The sequence below is a fragment of the Sorghum bicolor genome, chromosome 4 (assembly GCF_000003195.3).
Source record: "Sorghum bicolor cultivar BTx623 chromosome 4, Sorghum_bicolor_NCBIv3, whole genome shotgun sequence".
Classification (NCBI taxonomy): domain Eukaryota; kingdom Viridiplantae; phylum Streptophyta; class Magnoliopsida; order Poales; family Poaceae; genus Sorghum; species Sorghum bicolor.
In genome coordinates, this window is record NC_012873.2 from 43569961 (window position 1) to 43589870 (window position 19910).

At 44.4% G+C, this 19910-nt stretch overlaps 1 protein-coding gene across 2 annotated transcripts; it reads right to left on the reverse strand.

Annotated features, from left to right (window-relative positions):
• LOC110434392 lies at positions 9279-13075 on the reverse strand. Of its 2 annotated transcripts, none has more exons than XR_002451884.1 (2): positions 9633-13075; positions 9279-9520 (listed from the first exon to the last, which is right to left on the reverse strand). XR_002451884.1 is itself a non-coding variant. In XM_021458323.1 (2 exons), the coding sequence occupies exon 2, from the start codon at positions 12630-12632 to the stop codon at positions 10038-10040; it is 2595 nt and encodes an 864-aa protein (XP_021313998.1). In that variant the 5' UTR covers positions 12633-12702; positions 12815-13075; the 3' UTR covers positions 9347-10037. The 2 variants fall into 2 exon arrangements, 1 of the variants encoding a protein (XP_021313998.1); XM_021458323.1 differs by having other exon boundaries at positions 9347-12702; positions 12815-13075.

Below are 19910 nucleotides of genomic sequence, written 5' to 3' on the forward strand. Positions count from 1 at the left end.
TTAAGAAAGGGAAGCCTCCAGTTATTCAAATGAAGTATATCATTGAGTACTCTCTTACCTCCACCTTCAAAGATCAAGAGATTCGGCAAATGGTGGAAGACTTGCGCAACATGGGTATCTCGGGATTGATGGAGCTTCACAGGCATTGGAACAATGAGGTGATTATGCAGTTTTATGCTTCATATTTTCATGAGACTGACAACGAGAGTGACACTGATGTGATTCACTGGACCACTAAGGGTCGTCACTACAAGGTGGATTTTGTCACCTTTGCTCGTCTGCTTGGTTTCAATGGGCATGATCGTCGTGCAGCAGAGATCACTGATTATGAGGATGTGGCTATGTCTGAGTACCAGTTTATGTATTTGGAGGGCTTTCCTGCTAATGGATAGACTGTTTATCTGAAGCCCTATTACTATGTGCTCAACAACATTCTCAGGCAGGTGTTGTACCCCAAGGAAGGAGACTCCACTTTTCTTAGGGATGATTCTCAGAAGGTCCTAGCCCGTTTTGGAGATGATTTCCACAAGTTCTCGGTCAGCCGGTACATCTGGAACAGGATTCATGATGCTTCTGAGGATCCGGTCAAAAACCTTCCTTATGCTCCTTATGTCATGCATGTCATTCAGCAAGTTTCACGCATTCGCTTCCCTACTGATGGCTCAAATCACAAAGTCCTGAGATTGGCAAATCGGGTCTCCGTTCAAGCAGCTAGGGCTTTGAAGGCTCGTGGTGCAGATCCTCCTCCTCGCCGTGGTGGTCCTTCCTCTGCTCGTTCCCGTCGTGCTGCTCCTTCGCCTCCTGCTGTCTCCCGCTCCACCAGTTCGCAGCCGCTCACCTCTTCTGGCAAAGGCAAGAAGCCTAGCAAGTTCAAGTTTCTCATGACATATATGTTTGGCCAGTGTTGTGCTAGTGCTCAGAGGGAGCATGATATTCAGGAGAGGCTCTATCGTCTTGAGCAGCAGGCTGGTGTTGTCTCTTCGCCCCCTCCTCCGTTTGTGCCTCCTCGTGATCCTCTTGTTCTTTATGATGAGGCTTGCCAAGCTTATCAGGATGAGGCCACTTCTCGCCCTCATGGCAAAGGTGTGGCTGCTCCGGAGGATGAGGAGTACCATGAAGACGAACAAGATGATGATGACGACGACGCCGATGATGATGGCGGTGACGATGAGGACTTTGACTTTGAGTAGCTGTTTCTTCTCTAGCGCGGCCTACCCCTTTTGGCACTTATTGACAAAGGGGGGAGTGTTAGGCTTTGATCTTTCATGTAATAAGCTAGATGTCGTGGTTGGTAGTCTTAAAAACTTTTTAGTTTCAATTATCTATGTCTCGTGGTGGCACTATGTGATGGACATCTTTATATGTTGTGTGAGTTGGTTGATTGTAGGACAAGTTGTTAATCTTTTATCTTAATACTTTGCTTTCTTGTCCTCGTCTCTTTTGTTTGTTTGTTGATTGAGTTTTTGTGATGGCCATGTACTTAAGGTCTATCTTGGTTTATTGGCCATCCTATTCTCTCCACTTTGTTGTGTGAATATAAACTGTCATATTGCATACTCTTTCACGGTTATACTCTTTTTCACACTTGTTGCACCCCACGGAGTGCAAAATTTAGGGGGAGCTTGTTCTTTGATGTATGTTTCTTAAGTGATGACAATCACCATTGAAATTCAAATTCATGCATACATCAAGGGGGAGCTCGCTGTAAATTTTGGACTTCAAAAGCTTTTTGATTTTCATTTGTAAGCCTAAACTTGGTTGTCATCAAGCACCAAAAAGGGGGAGATTGAAAGTGCATTTGCCCCCTATGTGGGTTTTGGTGTATTGATGACATCCAATTTAGGGACTAATGCGTTGTATTTGAGATTTGCTACAGCTACTAGTCTTATGAAAGATGCAAAGGTTCAACCTAAGATGAAATGGTATCCCCCAATCTTCGTTCGTGAGAAAGGCGTTGGATTCAATCTAGAGCTTATTCGTTTTTATGTTAACTTGGGGATAGGTATGCCGTACTATCAAGAGAGATTCAAAGGTTGTTGGTTTGGGGAAGATAGAGTGCTCAAGTCTTTCAACTAAATCTTTTTAGAGACACTCTAGCTCCTCTCTTGCACTTAGGATTAACTTCTGTGACTTCTGGTGTCGGAAGTCCCGACGCGGGTCGGAACTCCCGACGTGCTGCGCGAGAAATGTGAGCGTCGGAAGTCCCGACGTGAGTCGAAAGTCCCGACGTTGAGTTCTGCGCGCGCACGCGTCGGAAGTCCCGACAAGCGTCGGAAGTCCCGACGCCAGGCCTGTCTCACGCAAGTGCCAGCAGTTCCGGCCAGCGTCAGCAGTACTGACCCGTCGGAAGTTCCGACGCATGTCGGAAGTTCTGACACTGACTTCCTGCGCTGACCTCGGCTGCCTGCTCAACAGTGTTTCCCAGTGAGTGTCGGAAGTCCCGACACTATGTCGGAACTTCCGACGTAGATCTGAGCAGACTTTTCTCCTAGTAGTATAAATAGCTTCCTCTGTGTTTCTAACCGTTACCCACTCATTCTTTGCGACCAACCCTCAGACTAAACAGCTCCCAAGCACCCAAGACTCCTCTCTCCTCCTCCTCTTTGCTCCTAACTTCAATTCACCTTAGATTTGGAGTGTTTGGAGAGTGGATAAGTGAGAGTAACGCCTTGAGAAGTTTGAGCACTTGATCTCTTCGTCAAGCCGGCAGGTTTTGAGTTTATTACTCTTGGGTTCTTGGAACCCTAGCCGGCTAGGCGTCGTCCAAGAGCTTCCATCTTGTGGAAGAGCCTTGGAAAGTTTGTATCACCCCGTTTTTCTTAGTGGAAAGCTCAAGTGACCTTTGTGGTTACTTTGAGGGAGGCAAGGAGGTGAAAGAGACTCCGACCTTAGTGGTCACCTCAACAACGAGGACGTAGGAACTCCTAAGTGGGGTTGCCGAACCTTGGGTTAATTCCTTGTGTCTCTTGTGGTTACTTTTCTTAAGTTCTACTTGTATTTGCTTGTGCCTCTACCTCCTTTTTAGGGTTTGGTCTCGATCTACGATTTGGGGAACTCTTGGTGTCAAGGAAGGCTCTCAACATCCTCTTCTAACCACTAGAGAGTGGTGTTGTAAGTTGTGGATTTCACAAAGTTCATTTAAGCTCTTGTAGTTCATTTCCCGTAGGTGTCGGAACTGCTGACAGTTTGCGTTGGAACTTCTGACAACGTCGGAAGTTCTGACCCAAACTGTCGGGACTTCCGACAGTTGCTGACAAGTGACTTTGAGTTTTGTGTAGAATTTTTAGATACGCCTATTCACCCCCCTCTAGGCATTGTTTAGATCCTTTCACCAGGCCATCCACTATTGGAATTCATCGGCATAGGCCCTGCCGATGATTGGTAATTAGGCATCATCATTGAATTGACGTACCCTGGCTATGTCATAAACCTCTGCTGCGTCGGCATTGAGTCTGCCGATGCGTTAGGCATCTGGAACATTGGAACTTGAGAATTCCCAGTGTAAGGTCTTGCAGTAGTAGTTGTAGTATACTGGGAACTCTGATTCATCGGCAAATTTAGAGGTGCCGATGCCATAGGAGCCTTGCCTCTCGTGTCAGCCATCTGAGATGTTCCAGGTGTCTTCAGCATCATCTCTGGGGACATACCATAACCCCACCAGTTGGGAGGAACCGATCCCGACATTGCTGATGCCAATAGATCTGTGGCAAGCTTGATTTGCTCATCTGAAGTTGATGGATTGATTGTCATCGGCATAGATTGCACATCGGTGAGTCCTAATGTGCTGGGAGGAACCGTAGTTTTTGTGCCCGCAGCGGCTACTGTAGCCGACAGAGCTGTGACAACTGGCGACCCCGGCTGATGATGAGAAGGACCAACATAATTTGGTGGCAATTGTCCTTCTTTAAAAGTTCTAGCCATGGCGTTGAAAACCGTATTGGACAGCACACCAGCTTGATTGATCAAGGCACGGTTAACAGTACTATCAACCATGTCTTGAAGTTTACCAGGATTGGCTTCAAAAGTAACGTGCCGAGGCGTCGGCAGCGCATCCTTCTAGATCACCTCGCCACTCCTGTTTATGCTGAAGGATTTCAAACATTGCTGCTTGTAATCCTCCATGGCTTTCGCGATAGCTTGCTTCTGCTCATCCCTGAGATTGGCTTCCGTCACGGGGATGACGTTCTCCAAGTCGAACTCGGTAGTCGACATATTGATCTTGATCTTGAGATGGTCCCACCGGGCGTGCCAAAAGATGTGTTGATGCAAAAAAGGATCTGCAAACACACAGGGCTAATACCCGATTCAAACGTTAAGGCGTGCCAGCCGATTTGACCTTACTATCGGCAAAGGTGATAACTCGAATACTTTGGTCCCGACAACAGCGATGCGCCCGGATGTCACGGCCAAGAGGTATTCACGCAGAACTCGAGAATACGCCGAGCTTAAATCGACGAACTCCTAAGAACTCGTAAAAAAAGGAAAATATGACGAAGTCGTCGAAAAGTAGATGCTGGAATATGAGTAAAAAACTTGTGTTTGATTAATTGATAGATATCTCATTACAAGGCCCTAGGGTCTACATTTATACCCTGCTCAAAGAGCTACAATCAGACACGACTAGGACTCGAATTCCAAATTAAACGGAATCCGTATACAAAACAAATTTAAATATCTATGGAAAACATAAAAGGGAAAAATGGCTACCGGACATGCAAAGTGGTGACCATTGCTGGAAGACACTTTTTCATGTAACACTCACCACCAAAACAATTGTCATTTGTAAACCATAAGGCCAACGGCTATGAAATTTTAACAGCAACAAGATACGATAGTTATCTACAAATCATCTAATACTCACTTCCATAGAAAATCTTGTTAAGGACACGAAATCATGTCCACCAGCAAATCATGGCTGTTAAGGTTGCTGGTGGACATGATTTCATGTCCTTAACAAGATTTTCTATGGAAGTGAGTATTAGATGATTTGTAGATAACTATCATATCTTGTTGCTGTTAAAATTTCATAGCCATTGGCCTTATGGTTTACAAATGGCAGCTGTTTTGGTGGTGAGTGTTACATGAAAAAGTGTCTTTCAGCTAATGCGTGCCACTTTGCATGTCCGGTAGCCAAATGCCCCAACATAAAACTATCCTCCCGTGACAAACCGGGACACCACCATAGATCAATCGGCAACCTTCACGTTCTCCTTCCGAGTCATCGGCAGACTTCTCACCATAGCCATCAGCAAAGACTAACGCTGACCATCGGCACGAACGCGTCACCACTTCTGGACTTAGTCACATTCAGCTGTCTCTTCATCGGCAACCACCCTCATCGGCAACTCCCCTGCAGACCAGTTACTGTTGCCCCATCTTGCCGATCTATACTTTACCGATCCCTGGGTACGTGTCCAAAAACGGTGTCAACACATCCTTAGGAGGGATGTTGTAGCGTAGATCCCTGTCCTGGTTTACTTCCTGACCACGCCCGCGCCTCTGATAACCACCCGTGTCCTGACCACAGTAGTCGCGTCCGGCGTCCTTCCTGCGACCGTTGGGGGAGCGGCTATGACGGCGCCCGCTGGGCCGCGGTGAAGTCCGGCTGCGATGAATCTGGTCGGAGGAAATCTCCGTGTAGGAGACGGCTTGGACCCTTTTGAGCAAAGTGGCTGTTTGTCCCATCGCGGCGATCAAATGCGCTCGTATACTGGATCGGACGCCCTGGTACTCTGGGGTATCGGGGAGTCGGTCTAGGTTTGCCATGGCAACGACCACGTTAGCGCTTGGCGTCTTGTAGACTGGCTAATCTCCGACCATGTCAAAAGCATCACTGAGGTTGTGTGGCGCAAGTTGTCAATCTTCATCGCGCCGCCGAGCACGATCGGCATTGCGCTGCTCGCGGAGTTGCTTCTGCTCGTCGGTTTCGCCATCGACAACCGGTTCGTCGTTGCTGACGTTAAAGATAAGATCTCCTCGCCGGGGTGGAAAGACTGGAAAACGAGAAAAACCCGGAGGGTATGGCGGTAAATCTAGGTCGTAGTCTTCGTCCTCGGAGTGTAAAACCTCGGTAGGGAAAGACCCTGTGCTGGAGTTCGTACTGGTAGCCTTATCGTCCGGCAGGACTCGGATGGATAGCATGTTGACGTAATGGCGAGCTGCTCGGCTGCTCTGCCCCGGCGACAAGCCCACTCTGCTGAAAAGAGATCAGGTATGCCGCAAATACTGGTCGGCCGAGTTGTTTAGACCATAAGGGCAATTCTGGTCTTGAGCTGCCTTGAACTTGACAGATCGTCCCGTGGGGGTCGATGTTATTGTTAGGGACGTCTCCAGCTGTTCGTGCGTGGTGACACGAGTTGGCCGATAGGAGTCGAAAAAGTTTGTTGACGCCGCTTGATCAGATTTGCGCGAGATCAAATCCACCAGGTTGGAGGCTTCGAGGAGCCTGAGGTCGGCGCGATCAAGGGCTTGGAGAAGATCCGAGTTGTCGACCCTCTTTGCCCTATAACGAGGGAGTGGAGGTCGGGTGCTCGGAGTCGGCGTGATCGGAGTCGACGCCTCTGGTGCCCCAGATTGGATCTGCGTTTCTTCCGAAGTCGTGGTCGTGAGGCCGCCGGCATGAGTTGTCCACGTGATCTGGTCGACGGTGAACGTTAGGCCATCAGCCACGGCCGCGGAAGTTGGAATGATGACCATCTTGTTCGTCGGGAGAGCTGTACGCACACCCCCTACCTGGCGCGCCACTGTCGACGAAAGCTAGTCGGCAGTCTACCTTGGGGTATACCCACGGTAGTAGTTTATTGGTAGACGGTGCGCAAGGTACGAACTTGACGGTGACGCAAGACACGGACAGAGTTTTTATCCAGGTTCGGCCGCCGTGTGGGCGTAATACCTACGTCTTGCGTCTGATTGTATTGAATTGTGTTGAGAGAATCTGTCCTAGGAGGTCCCTTGCCTCTCCTTATATAGTCCAGAGGGAAGGGTTACAGATCTGAAAACTAAACCTAGTCGGTTACAATTGCCATAGATAGTACGATATCAATTCCTATTCTAACCGACCAGAATCCTGCTTGATCTCCACGTCTTGTTTCCTTGCGTGAAACTCCGAGCAGTTAGATCAAGCCTTGAACTGTCTCGCGATAGGCCAAGCCTCCTGGCCCAAGTCTAGCTGTAAGGGTATAGGAGTTTATACCCCCACACTGATTGTCGACGGCTCACTGTGCTGCTTAACGTTATGCCCTGACCATTCACCTCTGCTGTGCGCTGCCGAAGACTAGCAGCCGACGAAAGTCTTGCCAGGAACGGTGTAGCTGGCAACAAAAGAGTTGCTGTTCTCCAGATCGATGACGATCACTTCTCCGCGCGACTACCAGAACTCCCTCGGCTTGCTGTTGGAGGTACGTACTCCGAATCTCCGATCCTCGTTAGGGAGCATTTGGTGCCGAGGATGAGCGCCGGCAGAGTTTCTGGCGGGGCGACGATCGCCAGCAGCCACTGCTAGGCCTCGATAAAAAACTTTGAAGTTCGTTAGCTCGCTTGGCTTGTGACCGGTTTGTTTTAGCTCAGCTTGTTATTATAACGAGTCAAGCCGAGTTAAGATTTTAGATCGTTAATTATAACGAGCCAACTTGATCCAGCTCATAAGCCGCTCGCAAGTCAAACGAGCTCATTTTTAGAAAAAGTCATCATAACTTATATTAGTTTTGTATTACTTCACCTTACAAATGATTGATATGTTAGCTCATATGAATATTTTGTTCAGACTTAAGACTATTGGATATATTATTTTTCTATTGTTACTATTTTTAAACTTTAGAGAAATATAAATATTATATTCTATGTACTTTTTAAACCTAGCTCACGAGCTTAACAAGTCAGCTCGAGCTCATAACAAGTCGAGCCGAGCTGGCTTTCTGGGTCGTTAAGATAACTAGTCGAGCTGAGCCAGCTTGTTATCCTAACAAGTCAGAACGAGCCAAGCCAGCTCAGCTCATTATCCAGCTATCTGTTGCATATAATACTCCCATATGTAGACGATTCCGACCACCTAGGGTAAAATCGTGAACTCAAAAACTTGTACATCTTACTAATGATGGAAGGCTGAGGTACACACCGTACTGAACGGGTATTATATGGAGAGCCCCTTAAAAAACTCGTTCTTTTATAGTACGCGATGGTAGATAAATAAATATTCATACCACTAAATTGTCAGTGTACTTTACTTTACTCCGTGTTCTTTTTTCATTTTCATCTCTGATTTTCTCTCTCGCTAGTTTCTTTCTTTGAAAGGTCACCAAGGGATAAACTATTGGTCCGATTCTATCTACGGATAGATGAAGCCGGATTTTATCTTTTATCTAAAAAAAAATCCCCACCTTGGGTGTGATCAGGTCAGTGCCATGATTTTCCATTATTGGTAATATGAAGGCAAACACAAGATTCATTAGTTGAGCTGAGATGACAATCAAACCAAAGAAAGAGGGGGGCTTGGGTTCAGAGATATCCATGCTTTTTAGTTTTGACATGGCCATGCTCAGCAAGCAAGCCCGGCGACTACCGCAAACACTGGAGCTTGTGTGCTCGGGTGCTGCAGGCGAAGTACTACCCTGGACAGTCGTCGTGTTTATAGGCTCGGCCGGGGAGGAGCATCTCTATTCATGGTGCATCTTGAGGGACATTTAGCTGACGGAGAAGGGTCTCATTAGGAGGGTAGGAGATGGTGAGAACTTAAATAGTATATGGCAGGACCCTTGGCTCCCTCGAGACATGTCCACAAGACTGATCACCCATTCACCCTGCCAAGTGGAGCTAATCTCATTCTCATTCATGACGTGGGTGAGCTAATAGATCCGGTAACCGGGAGCTGGGATACACAGTTAGTTCATGACATTTTTTTGGGAGGAGGATGCCAGAATTATTTTGGCAATTCCAGTTTATGGGGGAATGGAGAACTTGGCTGCGTGGTACTTTGACAAAAAAGAGTTTTCTCGGTCAAAAGCGCATACAAGTTATATAGGAAGGATCAGGTAAGCAGGAACAGTCGAAGTGGGGGTTCGGCCTCAAACTAAAACCCAGACGGAAGCCGTGCATCCTTGTGGAGTAAGTTATGGAGACTGGATTGTGCAAGCAAGGTCAAGCACTTCCTTTGGAGATTTTGCTACAATAGCCATCCTATTCATATGGATCTGAGAAGGCGTGGTATGGATATTGAGGCCTTGTTTAGTTCACCCTAAAAACCAGAAACTTTTTCAAGATTTTCTGTCACATCGAATCTTGCAGCACATGCATGAAGCACTAAATATAAATAAAAATAAAAGCTAATTACACAGTTTACATGTAAATCGCGAGATGAATCTTTTGAGTCTAGTTAGTCTATAATTGGACAATAATTACCAAATAAAAACGAAATTGCTACAGTACCGAAAACCAAAAAATTTTCGGAACTAAACAAGGCGTGATACACCATGCGTGTTCTACCAAAGTTCAATCAAGAGGGAGCTCATTGTTAGCAACCTGGTAACTGGATTGGCAGAGAGAGATATGGAATTAGAGGATTAGCACTGAAAGCTTAGGATTCGAGAGCAAGGAAGAAGAACGGTAGAGAAGGGGATATTCTGGAGGAAGGGGATAACCTGCTAGGTTGTTTGGTCTGTTGTTTGATGCCCCTTTGCTGCTGCCCTCGAGCCCTCTTGTAGATGACACCCAGTGGTCCAGCAGTAATTTCTTGACTGGCTAAGCCCACGGTCCATATGAAGGCCCAACCATAGGTAGTCCCTGACATTCCCCCCTTCTTAAGCTTCGGCTTGCCCCCAAGCCGATGGAGAAGTTAAGAACCACCAGGATCCTAAGGAAACTGGACGATCACTTGTTTCTTCAATTCCTTCTTGGAAAGTTGTCTTCCAGTATTTTTGGGCATTGCAGGTGGGGCGATAGCATTCTGCACAGTTGATGCAGCAGGGACAACAACTTCTCCTTCAAGCCCATTGTCCTCATCGGCATCATCATCAATCACATCATCAAGGCCATCATCTGTGAATTCAACCAATGCAGGTAACTGCCATGGTTGCTTCCAAAGCAAGCAAAAAACACAGCCAATTAGGAAACCAAACCACTACTGGGAAGGCCCAACGTGGTGCTCCAATTTCAGCAAATGTTGCTGCCACCAGGACATGTTCACCGTCCACCAAAAACACTCCTTTGTGCATGTATGCATGTGGTATAAGCAGGCCCCATTTGCCAACACCAAGTAGGAGTCCTGAATTTTCAGCCAGTACCAATGTGTTGATATGGTAATATAGTCCATCTTCATGAAGTATTGTAGGAGGTGGCCATGGCTGCAACTCAATGCAACAAGTTGTGTACGCATTCCTGCTAACTTTGAATAAACAAGTAGGTGCTGAAACTGTGCCCAACACAAGTACTGAGGTCAGGTTGCAGTCCAACAAAGCCTCATATCGGAACAGGAATAACTTCGTTATTATGCAAAATGTAGGCAAGTGGACTGCGGTAGTACGTAACAGTCGACACAAGCTATCAGCCTCTCCAGGATCTGAGCTGAGCAACTCAAAATAGCACAGCATAATTTTCAACACTTCTGTACAGCTGGGACCAGAAGACAAAAACTGCTGCAATAATTCTTGATTAGCCTGCCAGTGATCCTTGGCCTTTCCTCCTGCAACACAAAATTTTTGTTCTGTCACTTCAAGCAACAAACATCGAAAATGGCCACCATACTTCTGTTGTTTGATCTCTTCAATCAGTGCACAACCCACCATACTCACTGATAGCCCCATTATACAAGTTAGAAGCCCCATATCAAGCATCAACAGTTCCCAGTAGACGTCCAATGTCATGGACTGCGCATCAAGTAGATAACCTAAGAATACTAGACTGCTTATCATGAGAGTTGTAGGTGTTCGCCATATCTGTATAGTAGTACTGAACTGAGTCAATAATGTCATATGGAATTTGGTCTCCAATTCAATGTGTGGCAAGTGTAACAGCCGGACAGGTTCAACCAATCCACCATGGATGCAACAGGAAGTGATATAATTGAGCACGTGAAGTTCAGACTGAGCAGTAACTGATGGATGCACAAAATCACCTCTTGCAATCCATGTCTCGAGTAGCTCAAAATCACCCAGCAGCTCAAATTCAACAAATGGTGCACTTGGCAGCTCATTCTCTCCAATAGGTAGTATAAATTGCAGCATAATTGGTGCATTGACAGATCCAAGACGCATCTCAGTAAAAGCATATCCTTGAACAATCAGTGAAGTAAAGAAAGATTGCTCCATTTGACAGACATACCACCAAGTATGTAACTGAAATGACTCAAGAAAATCAGACCATAAACCCACACTACAGTTTTGCTGTACCCGAAACCACAAAACCACAGAACTGCATGCACCAACATGCGGTGACCAAGGAACTTTCAACAGTGCATACATTTGGAAGGTTTTCTGATCTTTTCTACTGTCAAGTAGCCTGAATGTACAGAAATAACACTTGGAACTGTCATCTATAACAAGAGGAGCTGTACCTAAAGTATAAATCTGTATTTCTTCAGACACTAGTCGACTGGGCACTGAAGTGTATGATTGCTTGTTTGGAATGGCAAACACCACAAGAGGCAAACGCAGCACATGCTTGGGCACTTCCAGGAGCACTGCAAGGTCAGTGAGCACACACCTGATTTGTTGGTGAATTTGTATGGGCCATGGGGACTTCCAAAGTCGGCCAGGGTGAACCGTGACAACAATCCTCTCGACCACCTTGAACGACGGCCATGGTAGAGGACGTAGTTCAGCATCACAATTCACCAACCAATGATCTGTAGGTGGTGGCCATGGCCTGTTGGGCAAGGTGCTAGGAACCTCGTCCTCCGCCTCAGACACCTCCAACACTGTAGCTGTGGTATGTAAGAGGTGGCTCCACATTTTGTCGAGCACCTTAGAGGCACCCAAGGTGAGGACGGCTGGCTTGCCCAAGACTGCTGTAGAGACCATCAAGGATACAGCCCCGAGTGAACTGAGGATTGGAGTCGCATCTCCAACCTCTAGTGGCACCGAGATGACGATAGGTGTGGGTTGGGTGGACGTCGTGGCCAAGGACGGTGATAAGGTGCTCGTGAATGACGAGGTGCCCTGCAGTCCAACACCGCGGAGGCCCGGAAGGAAGCGGAGCGATGCTGGGATGGGGCCCGCAATGGTGCCATCGTGGATGACGAGCTCGTCCCCGTCGGCGAGGTGCAGCGGCGCGGCCAGCTCGAAGAAGATGGTACACGGCGTTCGCGTAGCAGCCATAGGCGAGCGCTCATTGCCGTCGAGGCTGTACTGGACGAACTTTTGGTCGGCGGATGGGTCACTGTGGTCAATAGCGTTGATGGCGGAAGGAGAGAGTGGAGGAAACGCCGCAGCGCAGAACGGCTTGTCAATGGCAGAAGGTGTAGGTACGGGCACGACAGAGGTGGCAACGGAAGGCGCAGGCGCAGGAGCGGTCGCGACCAAAGCCATGGCGGAAGGCACGGGCATGGGCGCGATCGACGTGGCGAATCGCCGATCTAACCACGCGTTCTGCTGGGCAAAGAGCTTGCGCATCTCGTTGAGGAGAAGCTTGGTAGAAGGATTCATGGTGTTAGAGGATTCATGGTGTTAGACAGAGAATCAGTGGCTCTGATACCGATTGTTAGCAACCTGGTAACTGGATTGGCAGAGAGAGATAGGGAATTAGAGAATTAGCAGTGGAAGCTTAGGATTCGAGAGCAAGGAAGAAGAACGGTAGAGAAGGGGATATTTTGGAGGAAGGGAATAACCTGCTAGCTCGCTGCTTGTGGTTCAGACTTGCCTCTACCACATCAGGCTGACAGAACCATAGCGCATAGCAAAATTTTAGTTTTTGCTCTTCATTCATAGTCAGCATGGTTTTGATCACATCGCTAGCTGACGACTTATCAGCTAGCTGATCCCTCTCCCGATTCAGAGCGAGCAAGTTCCACACCCTCTTCATGAGTTTGCTCTTGAAGAACAAATGAGTGTCAGGGACAACCTATGATTGGGCCTTCATATGGACCGTGGGCTTAGCCAGTCAAGAAATTACAGCTGGACCACTGGGCATCATCTACAAAAGGGCTCGAGGGCAGCAGCAAAGGGGCATCAAACAACAGACCAAACAACCTACAGTCACAAAAGGCGATCACAGACGCGCGTTGACCATCAACACAGACGCGTGAGCGCGCGTCTGAAATAGCGCGTCTCTAATAAAGCCTATCACAGATGCGCTAGAAGCGTCTGTAATAGACTAATTTACATACGCGCTTTCTTAACAGACGTCTATATTGCAGCGAATACGCGTCTGTGATAAGAAGAACACCCGTCTGAGATTTCCGTAACACGCGTCTGTGAGACGTCAATCAGGTAAACGTAAATCCGATCTACTAAAAAACTACAAGACGGCGATCGAGTATACCTTTTAGATCGATCATTTTGATTCTCTTTCTTCTAATCTGGGTGTAGCAATGCTGAATATACCTTTTAGATTGATTATTTTGATTTTCTTTCTTCTAATCTGGGTGCAGAAAATCACCATCATGGTTTCATTTAATCATGTATGGACAAGTTAAAGAACAGATCGATCTCATGGCAGCGGCGGTGGCTGGACGCATGGACTGCATGTTCGGCAAGAGGCAGTTTCACCGGTGTACAGCAGTATCAATTCATACGTATGTAGTATTTGTTCATACTATTGTACTAGATAGTATTAGTCCATACTACTACAAGGTATATACAACAGTCGGCTATATATACACATACTTGTATCAACTTTTGTTCTAAAAAAATGCCAATATATGGATACTCCCAAAGTATATGGATATACTAAAATAATCCCTTAAGTATATGGATATACTCCCAAGTATATGGATATACTTGAGTATATGGATATACTCCCAAGTATATGGATATACTCCCAAGTATATGGATATGCTAAAATAATCCTTTAAGTATATGGATATACCAAAATAATTCCCTAAGTATATGGATATAATCCCAAACTATATGGATATATAAAAATAATTCCCTGACTATATGGTTATACTCCCAAGTGCAAGCTATACGAATATATATGGCTGTAAAGAATTTATGCATACTTTATGCACACAAAAACATATAGGGCTGTAAAGAATTTATTATCCACTTTATTTGAAAGAAGCTAATAAACTCACGCCACAAAATATGAACGTGCAACATCTACTGGCCTCTTTGGCTGCATGCAAACATGCATTGACGATTAGGAGTAAACGGTTTTGATGGTGAACATATATCCAATAAACCTAGTGGGAGTAACTACTCCTAGGAGTATAGAAAATGATATATATATATATATATATATATATATATATATATATATATATATATATATATATATATATATATATATATATATATATATTACTACACAGTGCAATCATCTTCACTTAATTGTACAAAACATCCACAACTAATCCTAGTACAAATGCAAATTAACCGGTTCATCATGGAGGAGTACTCGGTCTTAGGTGTCAACTGAGATTACCAACACACAGTGTGCCTGCATCTAAGCTTATTTATTACCTTACGTTGAAACACAGTCATGAAAATGAAACTCGCCATTTTCCTCAATGATCTGTTCTAGAATGAACATAGCAATCTTCTCTCTAATATCATTCAAGTTGATTTGACTGGACGTAAAATCAAATGCCTGTAAAATACCAGTAAAAAGAAGATGAAGTTACTAAATCTGTTACCAGATTGATGGTAATACAAAAATGTTAATTCCTATTTTACCACTAGTTTCTCTTAAGTTACTCAATTCGCCCTGCGAGATATAAACATATATATGTCTGTCTTCGTGTTGTAAAAGCGGCTGTTTGGTTGCTAGCCACAGTTTGCCACACTTTACCTTAGGCAAGTTTGACCAAGTTGGCAATTATTTGGTTGATAACTAAGTTTAGGCATGATTCTTTTGGGCTCCACATGTCATAGAGTTAAAAAGTGTGGCAAGATTCCTTTAGGCATGGTAAAGTGCGGCAACCAATTTGCTAGCCACACTTTTTGTGGCTTGCCACACTTGCCTAAAGTTAGTTGTGGTAAACTATGGCTAGCAACCAAACAGCCTCTTAGTTCATCATATATATAAACAACGAATATATTTCTTCCTATTAAATAGAGGTACTTTTCATACCTACGGGTACTTTCATACCGCTGCTGCTCTACTTTGGGTGCTTACCTAATTCATTTACTGTTTTACATATCTACAAAATGAATGTTGCTTTCCTACCCGAACCCACAAAGTATACTAAAAAGGCGACTAACGATATAAATGTGCGCCGTTATGAGAAAATGGAACTACATTATTATATATATAGGGCATCGGGTTCTTGACGTTCCATAGGAGGACAAGCTCTATTATTATTTGAATTTCAGAGTTAACTTGTGTTGACGGTCCTTAAGTACCAAATATAATCATCAAATAAATAAAGAAAAGGATTCGAATGCAACCAACACCTAGACTTCCACGAGTTTTGGTGTTTGTCTATTTCTGCAGGGGGTTATCAGGAAATATGGAAGAAAGACCCACACGTCGGGTTTACATAGAGATATTAACGTGCCGCGCAATTTTCTATCATCTAGAAGACTCCAGAAGCCACGGGAACGAACGGGAGGCCGAACGGGCCCGGGGGCAGGGCGCCCGCCCTCCCCCTTGGGTGCCCGCCCTGACCTGGACTCCAATCAGAACTCTTTTCGGGAACCAAGCTCCACCGACCTAAAGGATCAAGGATAACCGTCCAATCAATGTCGGTTTGATCGAACGGCTCACGTTCACTTGAGGGGACTATAAAACCAGACCCCCTGGCCCCTGGAGGAGAACAAGTTCATCATAGAGTTGAGAGGTGCCCTCGAAGGAATACCTCTCCTCTAAATAAAATTTCTTTTAGGCTTAGCATCCAATGTGAGTAGAATTAGATCTTCTAGTTTCTACTAGATTGAGAGAGATAGAGTGGAGGTATAGATCGGAGGAAGCCCGGCCTGTCGGTGTCTACTCCGAGGTTGTACCTGCGGGATCAAGTCTTCTAACCCGAGGCTTGCTCCTAGGATTCTTCAGTAATTCGACTTCTAATTCTAGTAAGTTCTTGTTTTATTGTTCTTTGGTTTATGAGTTTACTTTAATCTCTTCCGGTTGAGTTTAGAGTAATCATTGCTAGCGTAAACGTGGTGTTTGGGCTAGGGTACTCATAGATATCCCCTGACTAGCTAGACCATGGTACTAGCGAGGAACGTGACATTTCTGAGTTACCTTTGCATCCCACATCTCGTTAGCAGGACGGGTAGGTTTATAGGTGCGGGTCGAACATCCTTTGTGGTGTCTAGATTCCGTAGGCTTCCCCAATAGAACAGTAGATCATCCTTACCAAGGTTAGAACGAGACTACAGTTGCAGTCTTCTCTATACATCGCTCACATCGAGAAACATTCTTTGTAGCCTAAAGGGTAGTAGCAATAGATTTGGTTAGTCAGATGCACCCTTTCTCCCAGTGGTAAAAATATAAATACGATACTCTAGATAACCTCTCGGGTGAAATGCTCACCGATATCTGTGCGCTTGCGGATCATTTTCTTATTGCGTTGCCAAATATCAACAACTTGGAGAGCAACAACACACTTTAATTTGCGACCAATGAGAGACTCACAGAATTTGACTACATTCCTGTACATATTCCTATTCTCTACTGGATGAGCACAAAACACTTTTGCCAATTAGTTCAGGTAACCAGCGGCCAACACACATGATGGCCTTCTAGCTGAGTAAGAATGGTTACATACTATCTTTTTTCATTAATCATAACAATAAAGACATCATTATCAATTATTATAGCCCATAAGAAATCACTGGATGTTAATGCCTTCTCGAGTGTTCTTCAGTGAACCGTATAGAGAGGCGAGTCCCTCATCTGCGCTCCTAATCGTGAGAAGATTGGAGGGAGCTGTGCAGGCACTCAAGGGGAGTGCGCTGCTTGCTTTTAAGTTTTCTCAAGGCCGGAGATTCAAGGGAGCTGTGCAGGCATTCAATGGAGTGTACTGCGTCGGTAGTAAGTTTTTGTCAAGAAGTTCAGTATTGGCTTTCCTCCTCTTCCCTTGGTTTTCTCCATCAGACCAGGATTTGTTTATGGATAATGTTATTTTGTCTTATGAGTTAACACATTATTTAAATGGTTAAAAGAAACGTAAGGAAAAAGAAACGTAAGGAGGGGCTGGCAGCGCGCAATCAAATTAGACAAATTAGACATGAGCAAGCATGACAGGGTGGAATGGGCTTTCTTAGAAAATATTTTTATTTGGATGGGATTTATAATATAACATGGGTTCGGCTTACTATGAACTGTTACTTATAAAATTAAAGTAAATGTTGGTTACACCAATCAAATTATCCCTCAAAGAGGCATAAAGACAGGGTGATCCATTGTCCCCTTATTTATTTATTTTATGTGCAGAAGGTCTATCAGCAATTGTTGCAAATAGCTGAGCAAAGGGGCAATATTGAAGGCATTAAGATTTGTCGACGTGCAACAAGAGTAAACCATTTAATCTTTGCTGATGATTCCTTGATATTGATGAAAGCAAGGGTGAATAATGCACAAGAACTTAAAGATATTTTGGATTTGTATGAACAAGTTGCTGGTCAAAAAAGGAACAGAGAAAAATCATCACTTATGTTCAGGCCAAGTACAGATCAAGATATAGAAGCCGAATCAAATCTAATCTTTCTATTGATTCTGAATCAATAAGTAAACGTTATTTAGCTTTACCAATCTCCAATGGAAAATCCAAAAAAACAGTATTTGAATACATCAAAAAGAAGGTTTTTGGAGCAGGATTCAGGCTGGGAAGGAAAAACTTCTATCAAAAGCTAGTAAGGAAATCCTTATTAAGGCTATAGTGCAATCTATTCCCACTTATGCTATGTCATGTTTTGACCTTACAAAAGGTTTTTGTGATGATCTTAGTATGATTAATGCGAGATATTGGTGGAGCCAACAAGACAAAACAAACAAAAATCATTGGCTGAGTTGGGAAAAATTAACAAGATCCTAGAAGAATGGTGGTTTAGGATTTCGTGATTTACATCTTTTTAATAAAGTGATGCTCAGCAGGCAAGCGTGGAGATTACTTACCAGCCCGAACACCCATTGTGGCCAAGTGCTAAAGGCAAAATATTTTCCAAATTCAGATATTCTCCGTTGTGCTCCTCAGGATGGGGTCTCATCAAATACTTGAAGAAGCATTTTGAAAGGGGCTGAACTTTTGAAAGAAGGAATTAAATATGGCGAATTGGAAATGGAGAAAAAGTGAAGATATGGGAAGACCGATGACTGCCCACAGGCGCAACAAGAAAACCAGCTACACCCAAGAGGTCATGTGTGTTGACAAGAGTTAGCGAGCTCATAGATCCAACAACAGGAGAATGGGATGAGCAACTAATACGTGATATATTTTGGTCATAGGATGCTGAGAAGATATTACGTATCCATATTAATGAACATATGGAGGATTGGCCTGCTAGGCATTATGATGCAAAAGGGCTATTTTCAATCAAATCAGCTTATAAGCTTGCTGTGACGGGAGAGATGCTCAGACAGGACATGATGCTTCTAGTTCTGTAAGTGCGAATGGAGGCGACAAGGATTTTCAATGGATCAATATCTGGCAACAAGTCCCTAATAAAGTTAAAATGTTTGTATGGTATTTAGCACATAACAGTCTCGCTGTCAGAAGAAATTTGGCCAGCCGTGGGGTGAAATTGGATACTATCTGTCCTGTTTGTAGCAGATTGGATGAGGACTGTGGGCACATCTTCTTTAAATGTAAATTTGCAAAAAAAAGCTGGAGCCCAATATGGAAGAAAACAGATCTGAATTAGTAAGTTGCCAATCCGGTGTAGAAGTCATTAACAAGATCTGCATGCTACAGAATAATATACAATTAAAAGTGGTCAGCAAGAAATAAGGCTAATGATGGTGGGAGGATGCCAACAGCAACTGAAATTTGTGGATCTGTTTCTTCCTTCCTCGTGCAATTTAAAAAGTTTCATGAGACTAAAGACAAGATACAATTTGTACCTCAAGGTTCATGGACTCCTCCCACTGAAAACATTTATAAAATCAACTCTGATGGTTCTTTTGACCCAAATAAAAGATCTTGAGGATGGGGTTTTGTGGTAAGAAATATGAATAGATAAATATTGGCAGCTGGGGCTGGGAATATTCGACATGCTTCATCGTCCTTGCATACTGAGGCAATTGCGGCTTATAAGAGCATTATTCATGAAGCGCAACTAGGTATGTCGCAAATCATTTTAAGAGCACAGAGATGTGAACAAAAGGTCCTTTAATTTCTACCCTGTTTTTCTCTCAATATGCAGAGCACAAGCCCGTACGTGCATGGAATCAAATCTGGATTACAAACCTCATTATCTATGTCCTGCAGATGCTTCTAGTTATGCCTATAGAACTGATAGATTCAGAGGAAAAACTTGTATAAGTTCTAGCCAAATTTTCTCTCTATAGAGCTGATACATTTTCTGTTATTGTTCAAATGACCAAAACCATCTCCTCCTGTCTTTTCAAAGTGCCTCTGATGTTCTACTTATAATATGATACAGACACAGACCTTAACAAAGGCCACAATTCAAGATTTTTTCCCCATTTGGAAAAATTACTTTGTATGTTATTATGAAGAGATTGTGTAGTTTGTTTTAATCACCACGTATACTCAAGAATCCCTAGGAATCAGTACTCAAGAATTATAATTTACATAATTATTCAACTGTTTTAAATCATCATAATCCAGCCAACGCAACTACACGTGTGTGGAATTA

Excerpts from the sequence above, each read along its gene's own strand:
- LOC110434392 (XM_021458323.1), bottom strand. The coding sequence starts at position 12,632 with ATGAATCCTTCTACCAAGCTTCTCCTCAACGAGATGCGCAAGCTCTTT.